The sequence below is a fragment of the Solanum verrucosum genome, unplaced genomic scaffold, assembly GCF_900185275.1.
Source record: "Solanum verrucosum unplaced genomic scaffold, falcon-dt-bn FXZP01000001.1, whole genome shotgun sequence".
Classification (NCBI taxonomy): Eukaryota; Viridiplantae; Streptophyta; class Magnoliopsida; order Solanales; family Solanaceae; genus Solanum; species Solanum verrucosum.
Genome location: NW_026020283.1, coordinates 80,748 through 108,395, shown reverse-complemented (window position 1 = coordinate 108,395; position 27,648 = coordinate 80,748). Strand labels below are relative to the sequence as shown.

At 36.4% G+C, this 27,648-nt stretch overlaps 1 protein-coding gene across 3 annotated transcripts; it reads left to right on the top strand.

Annotated features, from left to right (window-relative positions):
• Positions 1–27,648, top strand: LOC125834218 (vacuolar protein sorting-associated protein 53 A). Of its 3 annotated transcripts, none has more exons than XM_049513388.1 (25): positions 1–179; positions 272–404; positions 603–697; positions 3,219–3,275; positions 3,438–3,588; positions 7,611–7,681; positions 8,679–8,803; positions 9,297–9,457; positions 9,562–9,703; positions 10,170–10,233; positions 22,174–22,359; positions 22,462–22,503; positions 23,266–23,370; positions 23,461–23,520; positions 24,251–24,328; positions 24,736–24,843; positions 24,930–24,995; positions 25,290–25,367; positions 25,446–25,579; positions 25,663–25,756; positions 25,882–25,959; positions 26,179–26,241; positions 26,749–26,817; positions 26,912–27,007; positions 27,141–27,648. In XM_049513388.1, the coding sequence occupies exons 2-25, from the start codon at positions 347–349 to the stop codon at positions 27,432–27,434; spliced, it is 2,475 nt and encodes an 824-aa protein (XP_049369345.1). In that variant the 5' UTR covers positions 1–179; positions 272–346; the 3' UTR covers positions 27,435–27,648. The 3 variants fall into 3 exon arrangements, with proteins under 3 accessions (XP_049369345.1, XP_049369346.1, XP_049369347.1); XM_049513389.1 differs by having other exon boundaries at positions 22–179; positions 296–404; XM_049513390.1 differs by having other exon boundaries at positions 23–179; positions 312–404.

Below are 27,648 nucleotides of genomic sequence, written 5' to 3'. Positions count from 1 at the left end.
TACTCTTTGTTTATCTTTGTTCTTCTGCAGCTCTGGTTCGTCTTCTTTTCTCCATCTTCTTCCCCATGAACAACAAGAAGAAGATTTACCTGCGACAGAGCACATGAACAAGAAGAATAATCGAGAAAAAAAGCTTCAAAAGGATTAGTATAAATTACTATATAGCAGCAGAATTGAAGGTATTTTGTTTCGGATCTTTACTTTGAGTTATCAAAATTACAGTTTTTTCTCCATAGTATTGGTCGATCTCGTTTGACTGGATCCGACACAGATCACACACCCTTACCCGTGTCAGTGACACGGCTTGGCAGCTTCCTTAGCTGGTGCAGCTTCAGCAGGAGATCTCATGGCGGCATCCGACAAGCAGAACACGTTGGATTACATCAATCAGATGTTTCCCACAGGTCTTTTACTTGTTTATTTACATTTCTTCTCTCTATCAACAAGTTTGCAGAACAAGGGTTTTAACCCAATGCTGCTCATGATCTCAATCTGTTTCCCCTTTTCCTTTTATGATGTAGTTAATTTCTGAATTTTGACTTATCCCTATTAAATATTTTGTCCCTTTTTGAATAATCAGTTGACACATGGTTGTTGTGCAGAAGCATCTCTATCTGGTGTTGAGCCCCTTATGCAGAAGATACATAGTGAAATTCGTCGTGTTGATGCTGAAATATTGACGGCTGTCCGGCAACAGGTGAATTATTTTGCATCTTCTTTCTCAGTTACTACCCTTTGCCTAGCTGTCTTCAAGTACAGATATTTACATATGATGATGTCATGTTTTGTGGCTGCTGATTATAACCCTTAGACTGTAAGTGCTGATGCTTCAAGGAGAAAGCTCAGTTATACACAGACACTATAATTCCATTGTTCTTGTACTTTTTACTCAATTATTCTAAAAATATAGAAGAACTACTCTCTAATAAAAAATTCTTTATCATATTGGAGTAAGTGATGTGAATCAGTCTATGCCTTAATTCCAGTCGGTGTCGGTAACTTCTATATCTTTTCCACTCTAGTCAAAGTTCAAACCATATTGGGATAAATGATAATGGAGAAAAGGTGATAAGTTATTCTGAACGTCCATCATATGTTCTTTCTCCAAACAAAAAATACATTATGTAGTCCCATTTCTGTTTCTGATCAAGCCTGGAATTACCAAATGGTAAATTGATGTTCATTGATTAATAATTCAATAATGGCCAAAGCTAGATAAGAGTTTGCCACAACTGTCAGATAGATTATATAAACTATAATGATTGCCCACTGTTGCTAACAAGGTTTAGTCCAAGTAACGAGTCGAAGAGTCTAAGACAAGGAAGACCTATAAGATCATGTATTCAGTTCTGCAAATTCACCTTTCAGTTTTTTCACAAGTATAAAAAGATTATAAGAAAGATGGCCCCTGATATTTTTGGAGAACCTGTTGTTTTGAGTCTACATTTTGTGTACCACTTGCTTCAATAAAATTATTACTTTACCAAAAGGAATTTTCTTGGACAATCTGTATCTCGATGCAAGTTTGCCTGTACATAATGTACCTCTAAGATTGCATTAGAAGTACTATAGTTTGAGTTTATTTTGTTAGGAATTCTTCAACAACAATGCCTCAATTTGAATCCTCCTTTTTAACTTATCTCATGCCATAGTCATACCAAATAAAAGAAATTAAAAATGGTAAATATGTATAAATAATATTCCCCATCTCAAATTTATGTGACACTCTTTCCTTGTTAGTCAATCCCGAAAAGAATGTCAGTTTTCTATATCTTGTAACAACTTTACTTTAAAATGCCCATTTTTATCTTTAATAGGATAATTTATAGCTACACAAATATCCATGATTTATTTTAGACCAACAAGTTTCAAAAATCTTCCTTTGTTTCTTAAACTTCGTGCCTGATCAAACACCATCACATAAGTTGGGATGGAGGGAATTGTAAAAAAATAATATTAGGAGTTCTTCATAAAAAATAATAATATTAGGAGTTCTCTATGTTTTTACCGGCATAAAAATCTAAAATACTCCCTAAAAGCATCAAACCTAGTTAGAAGTACTAACATGGCTAAAACATATTCCTAACTAGCTTATACCAAATACATTAAGGCCCAAGGGTTTGTTCAATTGACAAAGGTTGACGGACTTGTGTCTTAGGTCACAAGTTCAAGCTTTGTGTGAAGCGAACTAAGTTCAATATATAATTAGAGAGGTAGAAGGGAAGATCCATTGTCCCTGAGTTTCGAAGACTGCGGCTGGCCCAAAGTGTTGGCTCTAGATGAATTTTTCGATCTTGAAAAAATTGATATCATTTATATAGATCTTTTTCTTCTATTGTGCCCTATTTTTAGCTGTCTATATGGAAGAAATTATAGGTCTTTCGAGACAGCTTCCATCCATGTATATTTAAATGTTCCTCCATCTCCTTTAAGTGTTAGCACTTTCACTCTTACTGGTTTCACATCTAAGTATCGGTGCATCTGGAGGTTGACGCAATATATGATTAAACCATTTCAAATAATCTTCTGTCAGTTGATTCTCAATGCGTGTTACTTCAACTTCTGACAGATGTGGTCATTTGAATTTTATCTAATCTTATATGACTGCACATCCATCTTAGCATCCACATCTCGGGGACACTTATCTAATGGGTATGTTGCACTTTAGTGGCCTAACATTCACTCCCATATAACATTGTCAGTCTTATAACTTATAGAATATACCTTTCACTTTGGTACGTATCGTTCTATCACATGACACCCCATTAGCACTTTTCCATTTCAACCATTCAGTTTTAATTATATGAGAAACATCTTCATCTATCATTGATTCTTCTAGAACAACGTGCCTAAATATTTGAATTGTTTGCAATTGCTAGGGATTTACCGTATTGAAGAATTTGTTAGGAATTCTTCAATCAAATTTAATAGACTTATGCACCATATGTCATTATGCTTTTCCTTTCTTTTTACTCTTTTATCTTTTATTTGGTGAATTTTGAAGGTAAGAAATACATCAATTTTGACTTTTCCTCTTAAGAGAAAAAGAAGAAGAGAGAGGAGATATGAGAAACCTAGAATGTTTAATTCATCAAGATTACCTTATTTAAGTAATTGCTGTTATTTCTCCTGAACAATGAAACTTCATGATGTTTGTTTTTATTTTTATAATCATGGTAAGAACTATGTTTTTGAACTTTCGCCTTTTCATATTTCAGAGTAGCTCTGGAACCAAAGCCAGAGAAGATCTTGCTGCAGCTACTAGTGCTGTGCAGGTATGTTCTTTAAGCTTGCTCTCTTTTCTATTGTATGGCAGAAGCTTTAGCTGTGTGAAGATAAAGTCTATTAGTTCTAGATACAGCAAAATCGTTCGATATCGCTTATCTATGTGAGATATTTGGTGGTTTCTTATTCATTATTTGACTTTTTTAATCCAGGAACTCATGAATAAGATTCGAGAAATTAAGACTAAAGCAGAGCAAAGTGAAACAATGGTTCAGGAAATATGTCGTGATATTAAGAAATTGGATTTTGCAAAGAAGCACATAACAACAACAATTACTGCCCTTCATCGCCTAACCATGCTAGGTTAGTCTCATTTTTCACTGTCAAAGTTCTTTGGATTTTTTCTGTTTTGTGCTTCATAGAAGATTTTAGGCCGATTTGCTTCCTTCTCCATACTTAAAAAGTAAATTGTTGATGAAACCAGTAGATCTTTTATAATTTCATTTTCATTTACTATATGCACTTTGCTGTCCTTGGAAAGTGGTATTTGAACATTCTTATATATAGAATAGGAATCCTCCATCTGCTCAAGCTTTTATGTTAGATGCTAGGCTCTACGTGGAAATAAAGAAAATTTCAAATTTGAGCTTGCAGTTGACACCTTCTAAGCAAGGTGATGCTGTGGAATAATGTATTGGTGCCCAAGAGTATTTAGACTCAAATCTTGTCCATATTTTTGCAGGAATTAGGAAAGACCTATTGGGTGTTATCCAAGTGTTTTTCCACCTTTAGTCTCTATATCTTTTCAAGTGCTTATTTGCGAGATGGCTATATCACAATTTATTCACGTAGAGAGAATGTAAAAATGCCTCATTTGTGTTGTCTTGCACCAAAAAACCACCTTATAAAGATATAAATGGAACTCTAAGAAAAGAAAAGAGAGGAGAGGAAATAATTGATAGTTTTTTTTGTTTTGTTTTTGGGGTTATTATGAAAAGAAAAAGAAAGGAATGTGAGTAATTCCTAAGGTTCTCGGACTCGGGTGCGAGTGTTCGATACTGGTGCAAATCTAGAGGTCGGATCCTTTATGATCTAAATTTTAAGATTTAGGGATACAAATACATTATACATCTATGGGTACGAGTGCGGGGATTCAACTAAAAGTAATTTAAATATCTAAACATAGAGTTATAAAACCTAAATTATGAGATATTATGTGTAAAACTTGAGGAGAAAATATTGATCAAGAGGAGAATCCTAGAAGGAGATATAAGGAAAGGGAGTGATAATAGAAATATATATAGAAGGGTATCAGATTTTGTGGTAACTTCATTTACCAACTGTCTCTCTACATATTCCATTTGCGATGTGCATCTCTCTCTCAATTGAGTCCATCAAGCTGTCGTGAGATTCTTTATCTCAGTTCAGCATGCGAAGCGACTAACTCTACTCCAAGCCTACTCCTTAGCCCATTAGCCTACTCTCTATCTATTTGCTCCATGCTACTCCTTAGCTTGTTTGTGCTACCCTATCTCTGTACTTCAATCCCTTGTTCACCCTGTGGAGCCATTCCTACTTCCTCAACCAAAGTATGGGGAATTGAACCCATGGTGTACAGAGATAGAGATAGTGTTAGAACCCTATGGATGGGGAGTATGGAGGACAATCAGAGTTTTATGGATCTCTATGGAAGAAAATGTGTTTCTCAAAGTTGGAAATGGCAACAAGATCAAATTTTGGAGAGATGGATGGATTGATCAAATTCCTCTAAGTGAGTCAATCCCAGATCTTTTCTCAATCTGCAACAATCCTGAAGCCAGAGTATGTGAATGCTGGACAACTCAAGGCTGGGACCTATCTTTTAGAAGGCTATTGAATGATTGGGAAGTAGATAGAGTGGCTTCTTTCCTTGGAAAATTGGGGGGAGCCAATCTAGTAACAAACGCACCAGATAGAGTTATTTGGAAGCACAACAAGGATGTCAAATTCACAGTAAACAGTGCTTACAAAAAAGGCATACAAGTTGGGGTTAGAGGCTCCCATCATCACTGGAAGAGTATTTGGAGAGGACTGATCCCCACCAAAGTGAAATGTTTCACTTGGTTAGTCATCAAAAGAGCTTGCTTAACTCAAGAAGTGCTGCAGAAGAAAGGAAAGCAACTAGTCCCTAGGTGTTTCCTATGCAATTTGACTGGGGAAACAAACAAACACCTATTTTTACATCTGGGAGATGTTCCTCAACATCACATGCTGTAGCTGGACTATGCCAGAACACACCTCTGATCTTTTTAAATGTTGGATCAGGAAGGGGGGGGGGGGGGGGTAGCAAGACTCAAAAGAAGTGGTGGAAGCTAATACCATCATGCCTATGGTGGTCAGTGTGGAAGGAAAGAAATGAGAGATGTTTTGAAGATAGATCTAATTCCATTCACAAAGTAAAATGGAATTGTTTGGTATCTTTACTTTTTTGGTGTAAATAGCTCTGTATAGAAGATGTAGATCAAATTATAGAATTAATAGAGAGCTTGTAATTTTGGTTAGGGCTGTAAATTTTTGAAGGTGGCCAGCATGTCCTTAATGCTGAAGAATACAACTTTACCAATGTTAAAAAAAAGAGTATAAAATTAAAATAAAAAAGAACCAAGAAAAAGAGACAAAAAAGAAGAAAAAAAAAAGGAGAAAAGTCTCTAATCCATGTTATCACTAGAATCAGGTTACACATTTAGGAGTGTTAGAGATATATCACCTGTTTTTCATCAGCTGTGTATGGGTATCGATTGGGTTTGTACTGATCCGGCGTGATTCCACCTGTTGCCTTAATGTTTTGGATTGGATGCTCAGATTTTTTGCAAATAGAAATGCTAGAAATGCTTTTGTTCATGACCCATACCATCTCCTGTATCCAGAAGATCTATTATCTCCTTCAAAGTCAAGTCTCCCTCTGATATCTAATTTCAGACTTCTTGGTTAATTAAGTTTTTCCTTTAATACATCTAGTTTCTATTCTATTGGTCTATCCAATATTTGAAAGAATCTAGAAGTAAAACTATAGAATTCAGAAATAGATTCTTGAGTCTATCTTATGTTCTTGATCTTTGTCAAATAAAATTCCACTAGTTAAATCACGGTATTGCTTACTTGTATTTGTTTCTTGTCTAGTGCTTTTTATGTTGACTTCACATTCATTTATTTAGATTTTTTGTTGTTCTAGTGTTAGTTTAATATACCTTACATTGTAGTAGCTTATAGATTATAGTGGTGAATGATGGTAAAGTAAGGTCATGTTCTCGGGTCGGGTTGGGGCGAAGGTCAAGGGTGGCGAGGGAGCCGCTAGGCTTAGAGTTGGGTCTTGGAACATTGGGACTTTGATGGGGAAGTCTATAGAGTCAGTGATGATTTTGAAGAAGGGAATATCAATATAACTTGTGTCTAGGAGACCAAAGGGGTGGGAACCTAAGGTTAGAGATATATACGGGTTTAAATTGTGGTATTCAGGGGCCTCGTGAAATAGGAATGGAGTAGGCATTTTTGTAGATTGAGAACTCAGGGAGCTAGTGGTAGAGGTTAGGAGGGTGAATGGCAGGATGATGATGATTAAGCTAGTCATTTGAGACCTTGAACATTATTAGTGCTACACAACTCAAGCGGGTTGGATGAGGAAGTTAATTAGCGATTTTGGGAGAATTTGGACCATGTAGTGATTGGTATCCCTCTCTCCGAGAAGCTGTTCATTGGAGGAGATTTCAATGGTCACATTGGGACAACTTCAAACCTTCTTTGTATTGTTTTACTTGAGCCAGGGGTCTTTCGAAACAACCTTTCTGCCTTCACAAGGTAGGGATAGGGTTTGCGTACTCTTAACTCTCCCTAGATCACACTTGTGTGATTACGCTGGGTATGTTGTTGCTATTTTTCTACTTTCAGATCTATCTGATCTCGAAAGTAGGGTTAACTTTCTACTTTCTGCCTTCACAGGGTAGGGATAGGGTTTGCGTACACTTAACTCTCCCCAGATCACACTTGTGTGATTACGCTGGGTATGTTATTGTTGTTCCCAGTATTAGATACTTCACCTTTTTTTTTTGGATGAATCGACATCAGATTTACTAGCTATGAGAGAAGTTCAAATGTATGTGTTATTGAAGGACACGAGTGTTGTACCCAACATGGATACTAACACAGATATCCTCTCAAAAGTGATCATGGATGATGAGAAAAGGAAAAACATACTTTTATTAATAATTGAAGTTATGTGATATGAGATATCAACAAAAGAGTATCTATGCATACTTAGTTCAGCGTTTCTCCTTACAAAAGATACATTATCTGAACACGTTTCTCCTTATAAAAGAAAAACATCTTGTGATTCTTTTGTCCTATAACAGTCTCTGCAGTAGAGCAACTACAAGTAATGGCTTCCAAACGTCACTATAAAGAGGCAGCTGCACAGCTTGAGGTATTTGGCGGTTGCTTTTCTACAGTATAAACTTTTCATTATTTAACCTTCACCATCACATGACAACTTGCTACTACAATTGTTTCTTGTACAAGAATGCATGTTGTGCACTAGGACCTAGGTTTAGTTATAATTGAAACTTCTGTTGTTGCAAGATGCTTGCTAAACCAGAGTTGCTGGATTCTATAGGAGAAGTTCTGAATTGACCCATTGTTCTTAATTGGTGTATTAAAGGAGGTTTTTGTGTCATTTTATTATTTTTTTGGCTCACGGATTTACTATTTAAGTGGTCAATGCCATATATTAATGTATGATTATAGGCTTCACTTAACCTAAGACTTCATCTGGGTCCTGCTGATTTAAAAGTATATGTTACTACTCTTGGACTTTATTTTTGCTCCGTAATAAGTTACAACTCTAATACTCTGTAATTGTCTCTAGAAATATAATGATATGGTAATATATATTTCTAAAAACATGTTTTTCTTGAGAAGAATGACTTCTGTACTTGACTTATTTCAATTGAAACTGCACTTGTTTTTCTGAGTCTCCCCTTTCTCTTCCCTCTTTTCTTGAGGTGAATTTAAGTTGTCTGTGTGCAGCAGGTTTCTTGAATACTAATTTTTTAAGAAGTGTAGGTTATATTTCTAAAAATATGTTTTTCTTGAGAAGAATTACTTCTATACTTGACTTATTTCAATTGAAACTGCACTTGTTCTTGTGAGTATCCCCTTTCTCTTTCTTGAGGTGAATTTAAGTTGTCTGTGTGCAGTAGGTTTCTTGAATACTAATTTATTAAGAAATGTGGGTTATCTCTCTTAGTTATGCATATCTTGTTGTAATTTGTATTGGCTGAAACAACTGTATAAAGTGAAGTTATACATATTACCAAGGCCTTCAGCAACTAACGAACACACTTTATTCCATGATATTCTAATGCTGTCGCTCTCACAAATAAGATGGATATGCTTCTAATTCCTATCTTGTGATGTTTCAGGCTGTAAACCAGCTCTGTAGTCATTTTGAAGCCTATAGGGATATTCCTAAGATTACAGAACTTAGAGAAAAGTTTAAGAGCATCAAACAAGTCCTCAAGTCACATGTGTTCTCTGACTTCTCCAGGTTGGCTTCAATTAACTTGTCTTCTTATCTGCCATGGTAGCTCAGATGTACCTTTGTCAATTCAAGAATCAACATTCTGTTCATGTGTTCTCTTAAAAGTTGTTGTGATAGGTTCTTCTGAATAAGAGCTCTTAGATATAAGAAAAGACGCGAATATATTTTCTTTAGATTTCAAGCACATTGAAATTGTTTCTAGGTTTTCTATTTAGCCTTCATTATGATTTACTAAAGGTATCTCTTCGATATGCATGAGTGAGCTACTTCTTGTGCCATAGGAATTATAAATAAATGGAAGATCTGAGTTGCCCTGTTGGCATGTGTCTTGCTGGCTTAAGTATACCCATCTCTATCTCTCTCCACCAGAAAGTTACTATAGTTGCCTAAAAATCAATGTCCATTCTAGTGGGTATATATTTACGTTTACGTGGTATTGTACATCTTTATTGTTTCTTGTTTCCATCATTTTTCTCAACTTCCTTTCATCGCCTTACAGTTTAGGCACAGGGAAGGAGACAGAAGAAAGTAACCTATTACAACAGTTATCAGACGCCTGCTTAGTTGTTGATGCTCTCGAGCCTTCTGTTAGAGAAGAGCTAGTGAAAATTTTTTGTAATAGAGAACTCACCTCGTACCAGCAGATATTTGAAGGAGCAGGTTTGTCCCACTGACCATATCTTTTGTTACTGTCAAGTCTGATTAGTCCATAAGATAGTTGGATGTCTGTGGTTCCTAACTGCCTATCACATTTGCAACTACAGAACTAGCTAAGTTAGATAAAACTGAAAGAAGATATGCTTGGATCAAGCGTCGGCTAAGAACAAATGAGGAAATTTGGAAAATTTTCCCTCGTTCATGGCACGTCGATTATTTGCTTTGCATTCAGTTCTGCAAGTTGACAAGGTTGGATATTTTGATTTCTTTTCACCTTTTTCTTTCGGCTGCCTGAAGAACGCATGATTACTTCGATGAATCTAAGCAGTAGTGGGGTATTACCATGTTGAAACAAATTCTGTTGGGATTCCTCCTAGCATGTAGCATCTTATATACCTGAAAAACTCACATGATCCTGGAAATTTCTTCTCAAATTGCATTGACGACTCTGCCTTCCAAAGGAATTTCCAATGGTATCTCAAGGTCATTACTAGTGAAATCGCAGTCTCAAATATTGATTCCAAGAGGAGACTAACGTGCTCTGTTCTATCTGACAATGCCCTTTCTCATCAATGAATAATATTTAACTGCAGTAACGTTTCTTTAAAAAAAATTTATTTGCGTATTCTTCTTTAATAACTAATAAGATGTTTTCTTTGCTTTCCTCCTACTGTTTCGACCTCTCTTTTGGCTCACTATCTTATTTTCATTCTAGGTCTCAACTTGTGGAAATCCTTGTTAGTATGAAAGAAAAGCCAGATGTAGCAACCTTGTTGACAGTAAGTTTCTTTCAACTGTTGGCTTAATCATTTTAAACTTTTCTCTTCTCACGACAGTGAGGATGAAATTTAACTGTGGCCTGTTTTTTGTTTTAGCAAAATCCTCAAATTCTTCTTAGATAATAAATAAATAAGAAATTATTTTCCTAGTTTTTAAAACTAGGCTTGTATATGAAAAGTGTGATAAATAAAGACTCGTGAAATATTATTAAGATGCGTAAATTAATTGTTACATTGAGCTAGGGGTGGCAATTGGGTGGGTTAGGTTAAATTTTGGTGCGTTAAAATGTGTCAAGACAATAAACGGGTCAAAACCCAACCCAAATTTGTTTGGGCCAAAATGGGTTGGGTCAAAACGGGTTAGTAACGAGTCATAACCCAACCCGCCCAAATTTTACTAAGTTTTAATAGTTTTATTTGTAATTATATAAGCTTTTAGTGCCTGATAATTTTTTTAATTATTAAAACTGTATATAACATATAAATTAAAAAAAAGTTTTTTAAAAATATTTTGACAAGATTTCTCAAAAATCAATTTGGGTTACATATCAACCCAATTTTTAATGGGTTGAGCTAACAAATGGGCAAGTCAATAACCAACCCAAACCTAAATGAGTTCGGTCGGGTTGGGCAGGTTGGGTTTGATGTTTCCATCCCTACATTGAGCCCTATTTATACACAATACATTATAATCCTTTTCCATGGACGATATTACGCACAATCCTATTCTTACATTCCCCCAGTGCATATAAGTCATATGTACCAAACTTGTAATAGATGTAACTAAAATGAGGACCAGTGAGGGAATTGGTGAAAATATCTGCAAGTTGATAATTGAACTTCACAAATTTTATAATAATATCTCTTGGGATTATCTTTTGTATGACAAAGTGACAGTCAATCTTAATGTGCTTAGGGCATCTCCAACCCATCCTCTATTTTACTCTCCAAATATAGAGTTTTCTATTTTTTTCAGACAACCAACTCCAACCTAATTCTCTATTTTACTCTCTAAAAAGGAATCTTTTTCTCTCTCCTCAATATTATATTATTATTTCTATTTCATTTTTATTTTCTTATTTCATAATATAAATCATTTCTTCTTTTTGCAAATAATCACTCTATAATCTTTATGTAATACAAAATTTTATTTTTTTTCAAATTCTTCATTTAATATAAAATTTTATTTTAATCTAAATTTCTAAATAACATAAATTGCAATAAATATTATATATAATACATATTAACGAACAATTCAAATAAAAGTGAAAACATCATAAATATTGTATCATTGTAAAAATTATTTTAATTTTACTTCAACTTTCAAGACGATTACGTTACTCTCATAAATGTTCTATTAATGTATTACGGAGTTCAAAATGGGCAATTTTTGTCCTTATTTTTTTAGGTGTAGCTAAAAATTGTTTAAATTAACAATTTCATCTTATATTCAATTATTCCTTACTAATTTACTTCCCTTATTCCATTTTGAACTATAACATGAAATATTTTCATGCTCATTAAAAAGTGTAGTATAATAATTTATCACTATAACATAAAAGTAGATTGTTTGAATTATCATGTAAATATTGTGCATACTTCATAATGAAAAATAATTATAATTTAAATTACATTATTAAAATGACAAAAAATAAATTTAAAAAATTAAATTAGAAAAATTGTTAATTCAGGATGGAAGTAGTATACTTATCAATAATATGTTTTAGATGTTATATTACTTAGAAAATAATTACAAATATTAGAGACTTAATTAGTAATCTTATATAATATAAATAATATTAAAATAACTTTAAATTACATATTTAAAGTGACAATTTTTTTAAAAAAAAAAATAGAAAAATTATTAATTTTGGTGGAAGTAGTAACTTGTTAATAATATATTTTAGATGTTATATTACATTAGAAAATAATAACAAATGATAAAGACTTAACTAGTAATATAATATAAATAATATTAAAATAATCAAAAAGTAAAATAGAGAGGTGAATAGTAGTTCTCCAAACATGATCTCTATCATCATCTCTATTCCCCTTATCAATTCTCCTATCCTATTTAGGTCTATGAATTTCTCTATCAATTCCATTACCTTATCCTTACCCATGAGGTTCCAACATTTTCTCCTTAATTGACCTAGGAGTTGTTCCGGGTGGGAAACTCTTCAAGCGGATCAAGCTCTTCTTTTCTTCCTTTATTACGAGATCCGGAAGTAGAAAGAAGTTGTATCGGAAAGGTGGGTTAGTCGCCTAGTGACATCCTAAATCCAATTACTTCACTCCCTTTGAAAGTTGGGCCCTCCTCAGGGCGGGCAAAAAATAGAGTATTGAATAAAAGGGGATATTTACCTCTCTATAATTGAAGAATAGAGAGTGCTTGGAGAACCCATTCTCTATTTTACTCTCCAAATATAGAGAATAGAGAGTAAAATAGAGATGGATTGGAGATGGTCTTAGTCCTCTAATGAAATACTCAATTTGATGCGATATGAAAAACTGGTTGGTTATCACACACAAGTTCCATTCGACTAGTTTCTCCAAATATTAGTTCTCTGAGCATCTGCTTAATCCAAACTAGCTCAAGTTGCTACAACCCTCGCTTGATATTCTGCTTCTACACTGGATCGAGCAATCACACTCTATTTCTTGCTCTTTCGGGACACTAAATTACCTCCTACTAAAACACCATATTAGGATGTCAAACGTCTATTGGAAGGTAATCTTGCCTAATCAAAGTCTGTATATCCAACCATTTGTTCTTCGCCTCGATCCTCGAAGAGTATTCCTTTGCCTGGAGCTGACTTTGTGTATTGTAGAATGCGGCAACTGCATCCCAATGACTATCACAGGGAGAATCCATAAACTGACTTGCGACACTCACTGGAAAAAATGTCATGTCTAGTTACTGTGAGATAATTTAACTTGCTGACGAGTCACTTATATCTTCTAGGATCATTGAGTGCCTCTCCCTATCCAAGCGGTAGTTTAGCATTCAGATCCATAAGAGTGTCAATGGGTCTACATCCCATCATTCTTGTCTCCTCAAGAATGTCTAAGACATACTTACGCTGTGAAACATCAATACATGATCTAGACTGTGCAACCTCAATACCTAGAAAATACTTCAGTTTGCCAAGGTCTTTAGTCTGGATATGTTGAACAAGATGTTGCTTTAAATTTGTGATACCATCGTGATCATTATTAGTGATAACAATATTGTCAACATAAACCACCAAATATGTTGAATTCCTTTGCCTTCAAAACATCTTGAATTCCTTACCCTTAAGATAGTCCACCATATACAGTCTGGGATCATATTTCATCTATTTTTTAAGCTTTTGTGCATCTTTTGCTCCAACTAGATAGCATGTCTAGTGTATTCAGTGGCATTGTCCAACTCAAAACCAATCATTGCTAGGAATATGTCCCATAGTTGAGTAGTCCCCTACAATGTAAAAACAGATGACTGTTTGTTTCTTCACTTTTTCTACATAAGTGGCGGATAGAGCAAAAGTGTATTCCCCTTCTTTCATGTGTCAAAAAGGCCCTCTTGACTACCAGCCAAACTGCCACTTTGCATGGTATTAAAGCCTTCCATCATTTAGATGTCTTCTAAAACTGAGATCCCATCCTTGATTATTCCAGATTTCACTAATTTTGGCCATGTATAAATACGAATGTCCTAATTGTGTATGGACCAAGTTTTATCTCAAAAAAATAAATTGTGTATGAATTAAGTCCGGAGGATCTACAACTGGACATGTTGCAGAGGAATTAGGAAAGGTAAGGTAGTAGGGGCCACATCTTTTGAGGAGCTTAAAAGGCTCACATCTTTTGACATCAATTTCAAAAGTGATGAGAAAAGAGAGAGGGGGAAAGGGGCCAAGGTTTTACCATGAAAGTAAAACTTGTGTCATGAAATGTAAGGGGACTTAATAGTGGGGATAAAAGTGAAGAGCTTAATTCTCAACTGGAATGCAAACATAGTCTGTCTACAGGAATCTAAGCTAGAGGGGGAGTTTGAAGATATGATAAAAGAATTATGGGGTGAAAGATGGGTCAAATATGCTTGTCTTCAAGCTAGTGGCACTAAAGAGGGGATTATGATGTTATGGGATAGCAGATTATGGAGAGGGGAAGTTCTGGAAATTGGCTCTTACATTCTGACATGTAAATTTGAGGCTATGTTGCAGGACTATAAGTGTCATATTACAGGAGTATATGCTCCAAATTGCACATTTGAAAGAGAACATGTATGGGAGGAAATAGGAGCTGTCAGAAGTTTTTTTGAGGGACCATGGGCAGTGTGTGATGACTTCAATGTCACAAGATTTCCATCTGAGAAAATTGCAAGAGGAGAACACCAGCAATGATAGATTTTTCAGATTTCATTGAAGACATGGATCTTTTGGATTTACAACTAGAAGGGGGGAGTTTTACCTGGTTCAAAGAAGACAACAATAATGCTGCTTCTAGAATTGATAGGATTCTGATATCTAAGGAGTGGGATGATAGGTTCTGCAAAATTAAACAGGCTGTGTTGCAGAAATTATGTTCAGATCACAATCCAGTTGCACTTCAATGTGGACCCTAGGGTCACAACAAATGCTATTTCAAGTTTGATAACTGGTGGTTGAATAATGAGGGTTTTGTGGAAAGAGTCAGAGGGTGGTGGGAGTCTTTTGTCTTCGATGTGAAGCCTAATTACATCATGGGATGTAAATTAAAGGCTTTAAAAGTTAAACTGAAGGAGTGGAGCGACACAAGCTTTGGAAATCTAAGAATGCAGAAAGTCCAAATATTGAGCGAGTTAGCCATTCTAGATACTGTAATGGAGAACGTGATTTTAACAAAATCAAAGGCAGCTTTGAAGGCAACTCTTCTAATGGATTATGAAGAGCACTTAAAAAATGAAGAGTTGGCATGGAGACAAAGATCAAGGGCACTTTGGTTGAAAGAGGGAGACAAAAATACCAAATTTTTCCACAAAGTGGCCAATGCACATAAAAGAAGCAATAACATTGACCAACTGATGATTGAAGATGAACCTGTGATGGATCCAGTGAGAATCAGAGGGGAGATTATTGAATTTTATCAGAAGTTATTTTCAGAAAACACACGTTGGAGACCTTCAATTAACTTGATCAATTGCCCAATGATCACGGAAGAGGAAAGAGAAGCTCTGCAAGGGGAGTTTGAGGAACAAGAAGTGTTTTCATGTTTGAAGATGTGTGCAATGGACAAAGCTCTTGGTCCAGATGGCTTCACAATGGGGATCTACATCAAATGCTGGGATGTAGCAAAGAAGGATATCATGGAAACTTTCAAGAACTTGCACTTTCATGGTGTCTTTGAGAAAAAGTTTCAATGCCACATACATTGTTTTGACTCCAAAGAATAATGGAGCCAAGGAACTGAGAGATTCAGGCCAAATCTCAGTCATATGAAATCTAGAACAATGTGGTTGAAAAATGTGAAATGAAGTTAGCTAGATGGAAATCACAATATCTCTCCAGGGGTGGCAGGTTGACCTTGATTAATTCTGTTCTTGATTCACTACCAACCTATATGATGTCAGTATTCCCAATTCCCAAAAGTGTAATCACTAGGTTGGATAAAATCAGAAGAAATTTTTTTTGGCAAGGAAACAGTGAGAGGAAAGGCTACAACTTGGTTAAATGGGATGCTGTGATAGTGGGAAAGAAGCATGGAGGTCTTGGAATAAGGAATTTGATGAATCAAAGTAAAGCCCTTGTGATGAAATGGTTGTGGAAGTTCAATAATGAAGAGCAGTCTTACTGGAAGATAACTGGATGACCAAAGAAGTGACTACACCATATGGGGTTAGTGTATGGAGATCCATTAGATCTCTGTGGTCGGAGTTTAAGGCCAACACAAAGATCAAAGTGAGGAATGGAGAGAAAACATAATTTTGGAAAGATGCTTGGCATGAGGCAGCTAGGCTAGAGGTCTTGTATCCTAATATATATTCTCTAGTATCTCACCAACAGAAGACCATAGTAGATCACTGGACTCCTCTAGGGTGGAACTTCATCTTTAGAAGACAATTAAATGATTGGGAGATTCAAAGGGTAGCAGATTTTTTCAACACCATTTGGGCAATTTAATGGATTGGAAGGAGGTCAAGACATTTTGTGGTGGAAAGGCAATTGAAAGGGCAGCTTTAAGGTGGGTTGTGCATACAACTGGTTGAACCACACCAATCAGCCTCAAAGTCATGGGCCATGGAGAGGAATCTGGAAGTCAAAAATTCCACTCAAAGTGGCATGTTTTGTCTGGTTGTTAGCCAAGGAGGCTGTACTGACTCAAGACAACTTAAAGAAAAGGGGGATACCATTATGTTCTAGATGTTTCTTTTGTGGGGAAACTGCTGAGACAGTTAACCATCTCTTTCTACACTGCAAGATCACAAGCCAACTATGGAGGTTATTCCTGAGTCTTAAGGGTATGTCATGGACCATGCCTGCCAAGATCACAGAAGCAATCCAGAGTTGGGAGGAAGCAGGAAAGCAATCCAAGAATAGAGACAGATGGAGAATTGTCCCAGCTAGCATATGATGGGCAATATGGAAGGATAGGAACTCTAGAGCTTTTGATAGTGTTGAGAATAGTATGCAAAAATTCAAACTAAATTGTCTTATGCTACTATGTTTTTGGTGTAATCAATTATACTCAAATGATACTATCTCCATAATTGATGTACTAGACTCAATTTAGTAAAAGATAGTAGGATTTGAAGTACATGTTGTAAATACTGATCCGTACAGTTTTAGTACTGACTTTTGAGGAATAGACAAAGTTACCAATTTCAAAAAAAAAAAAAACAGGCAAATAATGATGCTATCCTAATTGCAAATGAGGTGGTAGATTCCAGAGTTACTCCAGGAAAGGCAGGAATTTTGTGCAAATCAGATATCGAGAAGGCATATGACCATGTAACCGGGGAATTTTTGCTGAAAATGCTCTCATGTATGGGTTTTTGGAAGGAAGTGGGTTCACTGGGTAAGATATTGCATCTCCATTATAAGATTTCCAGTTCTTATCAATGGATCACCTGAAGGTTTTTTCCCTGCAAGCAGGGGTTTGAGGCACAGCTATCCTTTGTCTCCTTTTCTCTTTTATCAGTCGTGGAGGGTCTAAATTACATGATAAAGGTGGCTAGGAATAATGAATGTCTAAGAGGTTTTGAGGTAGTCACAAACCAAACCCCAAGTTTAAATGCCAGCATGGAAGTCACACACCTCCAGTATGTTGATGATACCTTAATCTTCTGTGATGCTGAAGGACTGAAGAAGGGCAATTACTGATAATGAGATCAATTTTAGTGCTTTTTGAGGGAGTTTCTTGACTTCATATCAACTGGAGGACAAGCCAGTTGTTCCCAATCAATGAAGTCCCTAATATGCTGGAGTTGTTTGGAATTCTGGGAGGGGAAGTAGGCTCCCTGCCTACTATGTACCTCGGTATGCCTCTAGGTGCCAAGTCAAAGGCCATGAGCATTTGGAACTCAGTGATTGAAAGTGTGAGAAGTTAACTAGATGGAAATCTCAGTACATCTCCTTTGGTGGCAGAGTCACTCTCATCAATTCTGTTTTGGATGCTCTCCCAACCTATATGATGTGATGTCTATCTTTCTCATTCATGATGGAGTGATAGAAAGTTTAGACAAGATTAGGAGAGATTTTCGTAGGAAAAAGGGAGTGAGGAAAATGACTCTACTGCTCGACACTTGGTCAAATGGAACAAGGTTCTTTGGGGAAAGAAGCAAGGGGGTTTAGGATTAAGAAATCTGAAAATACAAAGCAAGGCACTTAGACTGAAGTGGTTATGGAGACGCTCACAAGAGCCTCAAGCACACTGGGCAAAGTAATTAAAGCTAAATATGGAGAGGAGAACAAATGGATGACAAATGAGGTATCTACATCCTATGGTGCAAGTCTATGGAGGTCTATTAGAATATCTTGGCCCTTTTTGAGAAATAATACAACTGTGAGGTTAGGCAATGGAAGTAAGACCTCCTTTTGGGAGGAATGGCTAGGACATGCTAGTTTAAAAAACCTTCTCTCTGAGATGTATGTGTTGGCAGTACATCAACAAACGAGTGTAGCTGACAGTTGGACACAAGAAGGATGGAACATCCAGCTCAGAAGGAATTTTAATGACTGGGAAATTGAAACTGGGACAAATTTTCAGAGCTCTGGCAGAGTTCAAAGGGACAAAACATGAGGCTAATAGACTATGGTGGAACAAAGATAGCAAAGGCATGTTTAAGGTGAACTCAATATACAAGTTTTTGAACAAAGGTGGCCAACAGCCACCACAATGGCAATGGAAACAGATCTGGAAGACAAAAATCCCCTTCAAGGTGGCATGTTTTACTTGGTTACAGGCAAGAGATCAGTCCTGACACAAGAAAATCTCAGGAAGAGGAAGTTCTCTATGTGCTCGAGATGCTATTTGTGTGGAGAAGAGGTTGAGACAGTCAACCATCTGTTTTTACAGTGCAGGATAACAACCCAACTTTGGAGGATTTTTATCAGCCTTAGGGGTGTTGTTTGGACTATGCCACAGAATCACCCACCTCCTCTATAGTTGGGAAGAGGTAGGCGAGGGAGCTTCAGACAGAGATAGATGGAGGATTGTCCCAGCCTATATCTGGTGGACAAACTGGAAAGAGAGAAATGCTAGATGTTTTGAGAGCAAAAGTTGTGATATTCATAAGATCAAATTGAACTGTATCAAACTTTTTTGTTTCTAGTGCAAACAGATGTACCTAGAGGATACTGAGTTTGAGATCCTTGGTTCTATTTAGATTTTAGATTTAGATATCTTATTTTGTTGATACGTTGTAATAATAGTTTTCAGTTTAACTCATGTACTGGTTTTAGTCAATACATATGAATGTTACCTTTCCATAAAAAATGGAACTGATTGTGTTCTCCTTCAAATAAAGAAAATCTTTGACACCTACACTGTTAGTCTGAGCAACATGAGCATTCCTGGTTGGTTGACCGTGCATAGAATAACATACTGCACAAGTGTATCCATACCTGTTACAATAACTACACTTTCTCACGATATTTCAAAACGACCTCCTCCTCATCTATTTTCCATAGACTAGGATGTCCGATTTTCTATTATCTGAGATGTGAGAAAAGAGTCAACAGTTTGTGAGGAGAGTCGCGTGTGACTAGGAGGTGTGGCAAGGAAGTAACTCAGAGAATAGTACATTAATTATAGGAATTGTTGGACTAGCCAAAATCAGATCACGCACCGAATCTAAGGTTCTTAGGAAGTCCAACGGTAAGAGCTAGAAACATTGTCTGTCATAGTTCTTGTTGTTTTTCAACAATGGCAGTGACTGACATGTTGTTGGCGGTAGGTGACATCAAATCTCTCAAATTCTTTCATGACTGCTTTACTTGTACCAAGTAAGTAGACTCGTGTGATTCCTATTTCTTTAAATTGTCATCCATGATATCACATCATAAAAGTGAGATATGTAATCAATGTATAAAGTGCGAGTCTTTTCCCAAAAAGAATAGCATGTTTGAATTGGGTGAAACAAGGGCATCAACTTGGAATCAATAGATCGCTACATGAGACTACATAATTGAGCATAAACCTTCTTTCACTGGCCTTGGGCCTTTTCATCCACCTCACTAGCCTTTGCCTTTTCATTCACCACACTGGCCTTTTGTGTTAAGTGATCTTGAATACCTTGACCCTTGCACCACAACTCAACCAAGGAAGCCCAAGCTAAATAGTTTGAACTTCCCATTAATGGTTTTGAAGTGATCATAGGGCTTGAACTTTCAATTCCCATGTTTTTGGAGCCAAAATATCATACCCAAAGGACATGGTTGACAATTAATCATAAATACTATCAGATATGCTTGAAAGTTGTCGAAAAAGGGTCGAGAAAGCTGCTGGTTGTCTTGAAGTTCAGACGAGGTCGCTGAAAAGCTGATTGGAGTGGCCAGATTAGGGTTCCAACGGCTGGAATCTTTAGAAAGATATCACAGGTTAGTCAGAATTCCTGGACGACCCCAGGGAGAAATGATCAGTGTCAGAATCTGTCCGGAAAAAATCTCACGCGCCCTGCGCGTGTAACAGACGTGCCGCCGGAGATGAAGGTCCTGCCGGCACATGACGGCTATTCTAGTGGAATAGTTTTCTGGGGTTTCTTTGCTGGAGTTTTCTCTAACTTGTGGAGGTTTCATATTTCGTAACCCACCGAGAGAGAGTGACGCGAAACAGCCCTAGCAGTTGCCGGAAACTGAAGCACAACAACTGTCTGCCTGAGTTTTCTTTCCCGGATTTTCTCACCAGATCTTTGATACCATGTGAGAATAAACACTCAAGAAATAGATTTCGTCTACCAAGCGAGACAGTGCGAATATTGTTAAGATATGTAAATTAATTATCACACTGAGCCATATACATTACATTCCTTTTCCAAGTAGGATACTATACAGAATCCTATTCTAACAAAAAGTTTTAGGATCTTTTTTTTTTCTTGAAAACCATAACAGTGCTTTCTACAATTACAAAAACCCAACCATGCTTTGGACTACTGCTTCACAAGGAACCTATCATATCAACTAGTGATTCAGTCTCCTCTACATAGTTTTCTTTACACCAAAAATGAAACAAAAGAATAGAGTTTATCTTGACTTTCTGCACATGATTGCTTTTTTCTTCAAAAATTCTGTAGTTCCTCTCCTTCTAAATTGTCCACAATATACAAGCTGGGACAAGTTTCCACCACTTCTTTTGTTTCACTGCACCACCATTATAGTTCCAGCACTTCAATAATTCACATCTTGTTGCTGGCATAGACCATCCTAAGTCTTACCAAGTTCAAAAAAAAGTTGCCACAATTGTCCAGTTATAGGACAATGTAGAAACAGATGGCTATTGTTTTTCTCTGGCTCTGCACCATACATACAACATCTAGAGCATAGATGAAATCCCCTTCTTAAGTTTGCTTGAGTGAGACATGCTTCTCTTGCTACAAGTCAAGAAAAACATAAGACTTTGTAAGGGGCCTTAGTCTTCCAGATGAACTTCCATGGTCACTGGTCAAAAGTTTTAGAATCTTTTGCTTTCAGTATAATTAATACTCTCGTCCCCCTCCCACATCCCTAGCTGTTGAAACAAGTTGTTTTAAATACTTTGCCTATGCCTTTTTTGATTGCCTTTGTCACTTCTCAACTCTTTTGTATTCTTCAAGTCCTTCTTTGTTATTTAATGTGATACAACAACAACATACCCAGTGAAATCCGACAAGTGGGGTCTGGGGAGGGTAGAGTGTACGCAGACCATACCCCTACCTCATGGAGATAAGGAAACTGTTTCCAGAGGACCTTCGGCTTGAGTATAACATATCAGAATGATGAAAAACGGTGTTATTTAGTGTGATGCTTGAGATAAATGAACTTTTGACTCTTTTTACTAAATGGACCAATCATTCCTACCACACATTACCAAACCTTCAGAAAACTAAAAGATGATAGTTTATGATAAATTTCCTTGGATATTTACTTTACTCCTTATGTTCTACCAAATCTTCACTTGTCTATCAATCAACAACTGCCTCAGCCATTCATAAACTTAAGTATAAAGTACAGACGCACAGATACCTGTTTCTCTTCCCTTTTGTAAAGTTCTCTTTGTCACCACTCAGAAGAAAATTACTTTTGATTGGATGTTGAAAAAGGCAACTTCACTGTTTTAGCTTTTTCATATTATTTATCCATCAATATCTGTCTTTATGTTCACTTAGGAAGCTGAAAAACCAACTTCACTGCTTTTATCTTCTTCATATTATTGTACATCAACGTTTGTCTTCATGTTGATTTTCACTGTATTGTTTGGAAATTCTTGTGGGTGCACTTCTAGGCTCTACAGCGCACTTTGGAATTTGAAGAGGAGTTGGCAGAGAAATTTGGTGGTGGAACCCGCAGTAAAGATGCTGTAGATGACAATGAAGAAACAGAAAGGAGTGGAAACAAGAGTCAGACAGTTTCAGACATTCGGAAAAAGTATGAGAAAAAGCTTGCTGCTCATGATGGTAGTCAACATGAAGTATGTGTCTGAGATTCTTTCTTTAGTTGTAACATCATGCCAAGGTGGATCTGATAATGCTAGTTTGTACAGTCGTTTATATTGCTTTGTGTGTCTTGTCAGGAACAAGATGGACAAAAAGATTCATCAGTGCCGGGAGCTGGTGTATGTATTTTCTACTTTCTTGAAATATTGGTTATTGGTGGTGCTTCTTCTCTCTTACCCGCTTAGCTAATACTGATGTATTTTCTACTTTCTTGAAATATTGGTTATTGGTGGTGTTTTTTCTCTCTTACCTGCTTAGCTAATACTGAAGGTCCACAACATCCTGCGCTCGAGAAATACGTTGCTTCAGCCCTCGAATCAAGGAGATTGCGATACTAGGATTTTGTTAGACTCAGATGCATGATTATCTCCATCTCTATTTTCTGTCACATTCCTGATGATTTATGGGAGGGATGAACTACTTGGACTGTTACTGTAGAGTTTTGATATGGTGAAGGAGAATCCTTCCTTTCATTAATCATATTTGCATTCTGCACAAGATTTTCGATAATTTTCCTGAACACATTTTTATAGTCAAAATTTAATAAGTTGAGTCTTAACCTGCTACAAGAGCTGCTGATTTCAGAAAATTGCTTCAATTCTGAGATGGAAAAATCTAGTACAGTAACATTTTTACTGCATACAAGTTGCTGTGATGAATTGAAGGCACCCGTGCTCTCAGTGCATGCATAGATCTCTAAAATTACATTTATATGGACAGGTCATTATGGAACATCACTTGGTGCTCTGCTAGCATGGTGACTTAATAGTCTTGCCAAAATTTTCTTGTTCTGCTTTCTACACATTAAACATTATTCTTCCAGTCTTGTTTTTCTACGGTTTTCAGGCAGGTGAATGATATTATGTTTTGTTTCATGTCAGTTCAATTTCCGAGGGATTATCTCATCGTGCTTTGAACCTCACTTGTCGGTTTATATAGAGCTGGAAGAGAAGACTCTTATGGATAGTTTGGAAAAGGAAATGCTGGTACAAGCGTCAATAGCATAAATGTTCATTGTTTTACTTCTCTTTATGTAGATCTCCCCTACTGATTAAAAACTTGTGTCTCATACCTAGGAAGAGACATGGGAAATTGAGGAGGGAAGTCAGACTAATATTTTGTCTAGCAGCATTAAGGTAAAGTATTCGATATTTCTGTAGGTCTGCATCGGGGGACCATCAGGGAAACTCGAACAATTTTTTGAGATTATTTTTATATTTTATTGAGCTCCTATATCATCAAATGCTGCATCATCAGTCGAGCAGATATGGTTGCGGAAACATTGCATAATCTATAGAGCCAATATGATTGCATAAATTGTACATTATTGGATGTTGGGTAACCTGACCGTTCATCATTTGTTAGTGTGAGAATTTTGCTTTTGGTAACGCTGTTGGTGTTTATCTCTCGAGCTTTTGTATTTTCGACCATTGCTCTACTCTATTCTGTCATCTTTTAAACAACCTTTCCCCTTGTGCTAATCAGTCAAACCCTGAAACAATATGAACAGCAAATAAGCATTGCAATATAGATGGCAACGATTTTACAAATCAATCATAATATGAATAGAAGGTCGACACATCAAACTCCAAAGAAAATAAATAGATTAGTAATAATAGTAATAATAATAACTAAACAATGCTTAGTTAACATGGGTATATTATGAGGTTTGACCTTACGAGTCAACTCGTTAATCACTTCTAATTCCCTCAACAAGAGGAATACTTCATTCCAGATGAAGATGATGTTCTAAGGCTCTAATATTGAGTCAAGAAGATGCTTAAAAATTGTAGTGTGAGTTATATGGTAATTAGATTTTATCTCACCTGTTCTGATCTCACTAGCTTGTTGCCTTTTTTGCTTAAGGTCTTTGTAATCATCAGGAGGAGCTTGAAGCGATGCAGTGCTTTGACGAGAAACCAGACATTGTTTAACCTCTTTAAGGTGCTTTTTCTAGATTATATGATAATGTTTGCTTCTTGGCCTAGTATACTTTCTTGAGGTTGTGAAATTTGATTAAAGAAGCTCATAATAAAAGAAGGGAGCTCTTGTCAACTCGTAAATTATGGTTTTGATGAGGAGAGTGGATACATTTTGACATACAAATGAGATGTCAGATGGCAGCATTCGATAGTGACTCAGCTTAGTAACAAAGGGTTAGAACCTTAGCCTTTCTAACTTTGAATGACACCTTATGTCATTCATTTGCAGAAATTTACAAGACTTCTATAATATATTCATGTACGTAATGACCCAAAACTGATCTATGAGTGCAGAGGCTTTACACTTCAGGATCAGTGAGCTAGGTGATGGGCCTACATGAACTAATACTGTTGATCTCTTTGTAATAGGCATTTCAAAAAGTTCTTAAAGCTTATGCTACAAAACTTTTCGCTAGATTGCCAAAGGGTGGTACAGGAATTGTTGCTGCTGCCACAGGAATCGAAGGACAGATTAAGGTATAGTGTCAATTATCACCTGGAAGCTTGGCTATCTTTTTCTGTTACTAATTCCCCACTTGATACCAATGAAATATTTTCTCCAGACTTCGGACAAGGATGAAAGGGTTATTTGCTACATAGTAAATACTGCAGAGTATTGTCACAAAACGGTCAGTTCTCACTTCTCTCCTTGTATGGGTGATTTAGGTATTAAATTTAGTAACATATCCAGTTCTGTGTGCTAAATTGGAATTCCTTTAACCAATGATGGAAAAAGGTGCAGAACTATGTGACCCTCTTTAGTGCATTTTTTAGTTGGTAAAGGTTACTGAAGTTTAAACTATAACCTAAGGTGATGAGGAACTGTTGTCATAAAAATTCAGAGAGAAATTCCCAAATATTGCCATTTTCTTTTCTGCCGTCTCCTCAAACTCACGCCAAACTCCATTTAATCGTGTTAGCAGTGCGGAGAATTAGCAGATAATGTGTCGAAACTGATTGATGCTCAATTTGCGGATAGAGTGGATATGTCTGAAGTACAGGTAGAACTTGTTCTAGTGGTTCGATTCATAAATTCTCTTATGTGGTGTCATGGCTTTATCATTTAAATCCGTTTTCAGGATGAATTTTCAGCAGTTATTACAAAATCATTGATTACATTAGTGCATGGAATAGAAACAAAGTTTGACTCTGAAATGGCTGCAATGACTCGGGTTCCATGGAGTACTCTCGAAAGTGTTGGGGATCAGTCAGAGTATGTTAACTATGTCATACAATGCCATCTTCAAACAGAAGTTCTTGTGATGATTTCTTCAAAACTTGTAAATTTTACTGCAGCTATGTCAATGGCATAAATTTGATCCTTACCAGTAGCATTCCAGTGCTTGGAAGCCTTCTGTCTCCTATTTACTTCCAATTCTTCCTGGATAAGGTGAAAATAGTTTTTATTTTCAGACAATTCTTTTTAATTAAAAAAATATAAGGCCTTATCTGTGTAAGTATCTGATCTCTGCATCACTTCTCAAATATTGAACTCATGTTTTCATCATTGTGCAGCTTGCGTCATCTCTTGGTCCACGGTTCTATCACAATATCTTCAAATGCAAACAGATATCAGAGACTGGAGCACAGCAGGTACTGTTAATCTTGATCTACTGTGACTTCAGTTTTTCCATTTTTCTCATCAACATAAATCTTGACTGAGTGAGCCAAGATGGCCCTCCTACTATTGGAGCCGCTTGAGTTCACTAGTGTACGGCTTACTAAGAGTTGTGGTGTCAGATCCATGTAGCTTATAAAATGGTGATCATCTTAATGTAGTTTTAATTTAACTGGCACAACATCATTGCACAGATGCTTTTGGATACACAAGCGGTAAAGACTATTTTGCTGGAAATTCCTTCTCTGGGAAAACAAGTAAGATTGCAAGCATTTCAGAAGTGTGTAAACTTCTTTCTCTTTTCTTTTTGGTTTGGTCTGTTTTATTAAATTTTATACTGACATTTTGTCCCTATCACTGTCATTCTATTTAACATTTCCATTTCTATACTTTGGGGCAACCACATATTTGGACTTCATTCCTGAAGTAATTTGTAGTTTTGATGAAATAAAGTGGCTCATAGCTGCAACTGAATATGATTGATCCTTGAAAGAAAAATAGGCAAAGATGACTGTTGCTCATTTGAAATATTCAGTGTCCTGATGAATATGAAACTATACTGTTACAGAAAAAGCAGTTCTAATATCTCTAAATCCTTCGCATGAAGTCTTCTCCTTTGTCACTAGTATTTTGTGCACTTAGTTCATCTTCTTGTAGTTATTGCCTCCAGTAAAAGCTTTCTTGCTAAGTTTCTTGATGCCGTTGGTATAATAGTTTAAAACAAGATCATTGGCTTAAACGTTTTTGAACTTCATTTTGAACAGACAGCAGGAGCTGCTAGCTATTCAAAATTTGTCAGTCGTGAGATGAGCAAAGCAGAAGCATTATTGAAGGTCAGCGATTGTCTGATTGATGAATTATAGTCTGAAACAAGGCTCTTGTATTCCTTCCTCTGGATAGTATACTGAGTTTTCTTTATTTAAATAGGTCATACTGTCTCCAATAGATTCTGTGGCGGATACATACTGTGCGCTGCTGCCAGAGGGAACACTGACAGAGTTTCAGCGTCTTTTGGAGCTTAAGGTTCTGCTATTCATTTTATTCTCCCGATTTTCTAAATCTAAAATGTTATTTCTGAGGTTTCTATGAGATAAGCAGTTTGCTGGATGTTTTTATCCATTAAGAGCATAAGACCAAAATTAAAATTTGAATGCAGGGCCTGAAAAAAGCTGATCAGCAGAGCATACTGGATGACTTCAACAAACGTGGGTCAGGCATATCTCAGCCGACCATTATGGCGCCTTCATCTGCCCCGAACACCTCAATAGCACCAGTCATAACTAATGCTGCAGCATCACCTGGGGCTATCACTTCAAGAGAAGATGTGCTGACAAGAGCAGCTGCTCTTGGAAGAGGTGCAGCTACCACAGGCTTTAAGAGATTCCTCGCGTTGACAGAAGCTGCAAAAGATCGCAAGGACGGTCCATTCAGGAAGTTATTCAATGGATGAGAACAAATTTCTGAGCTCATCATTCTTGGCAGGTCTTTTCCTTTATTAGCTTCTTCTTTGTATTTTCCCTATCATTATTGTTATATCAACTGTTCGTTATATTTTTTTTCCAGGAATAGCAAAAGCTATTGGACATTTTTTTGCGGTGTAGATTGTAAATTAGAGTTTATCAAAATCAGTATCATATTATGTCAATTTTGAAATTGATACCAAA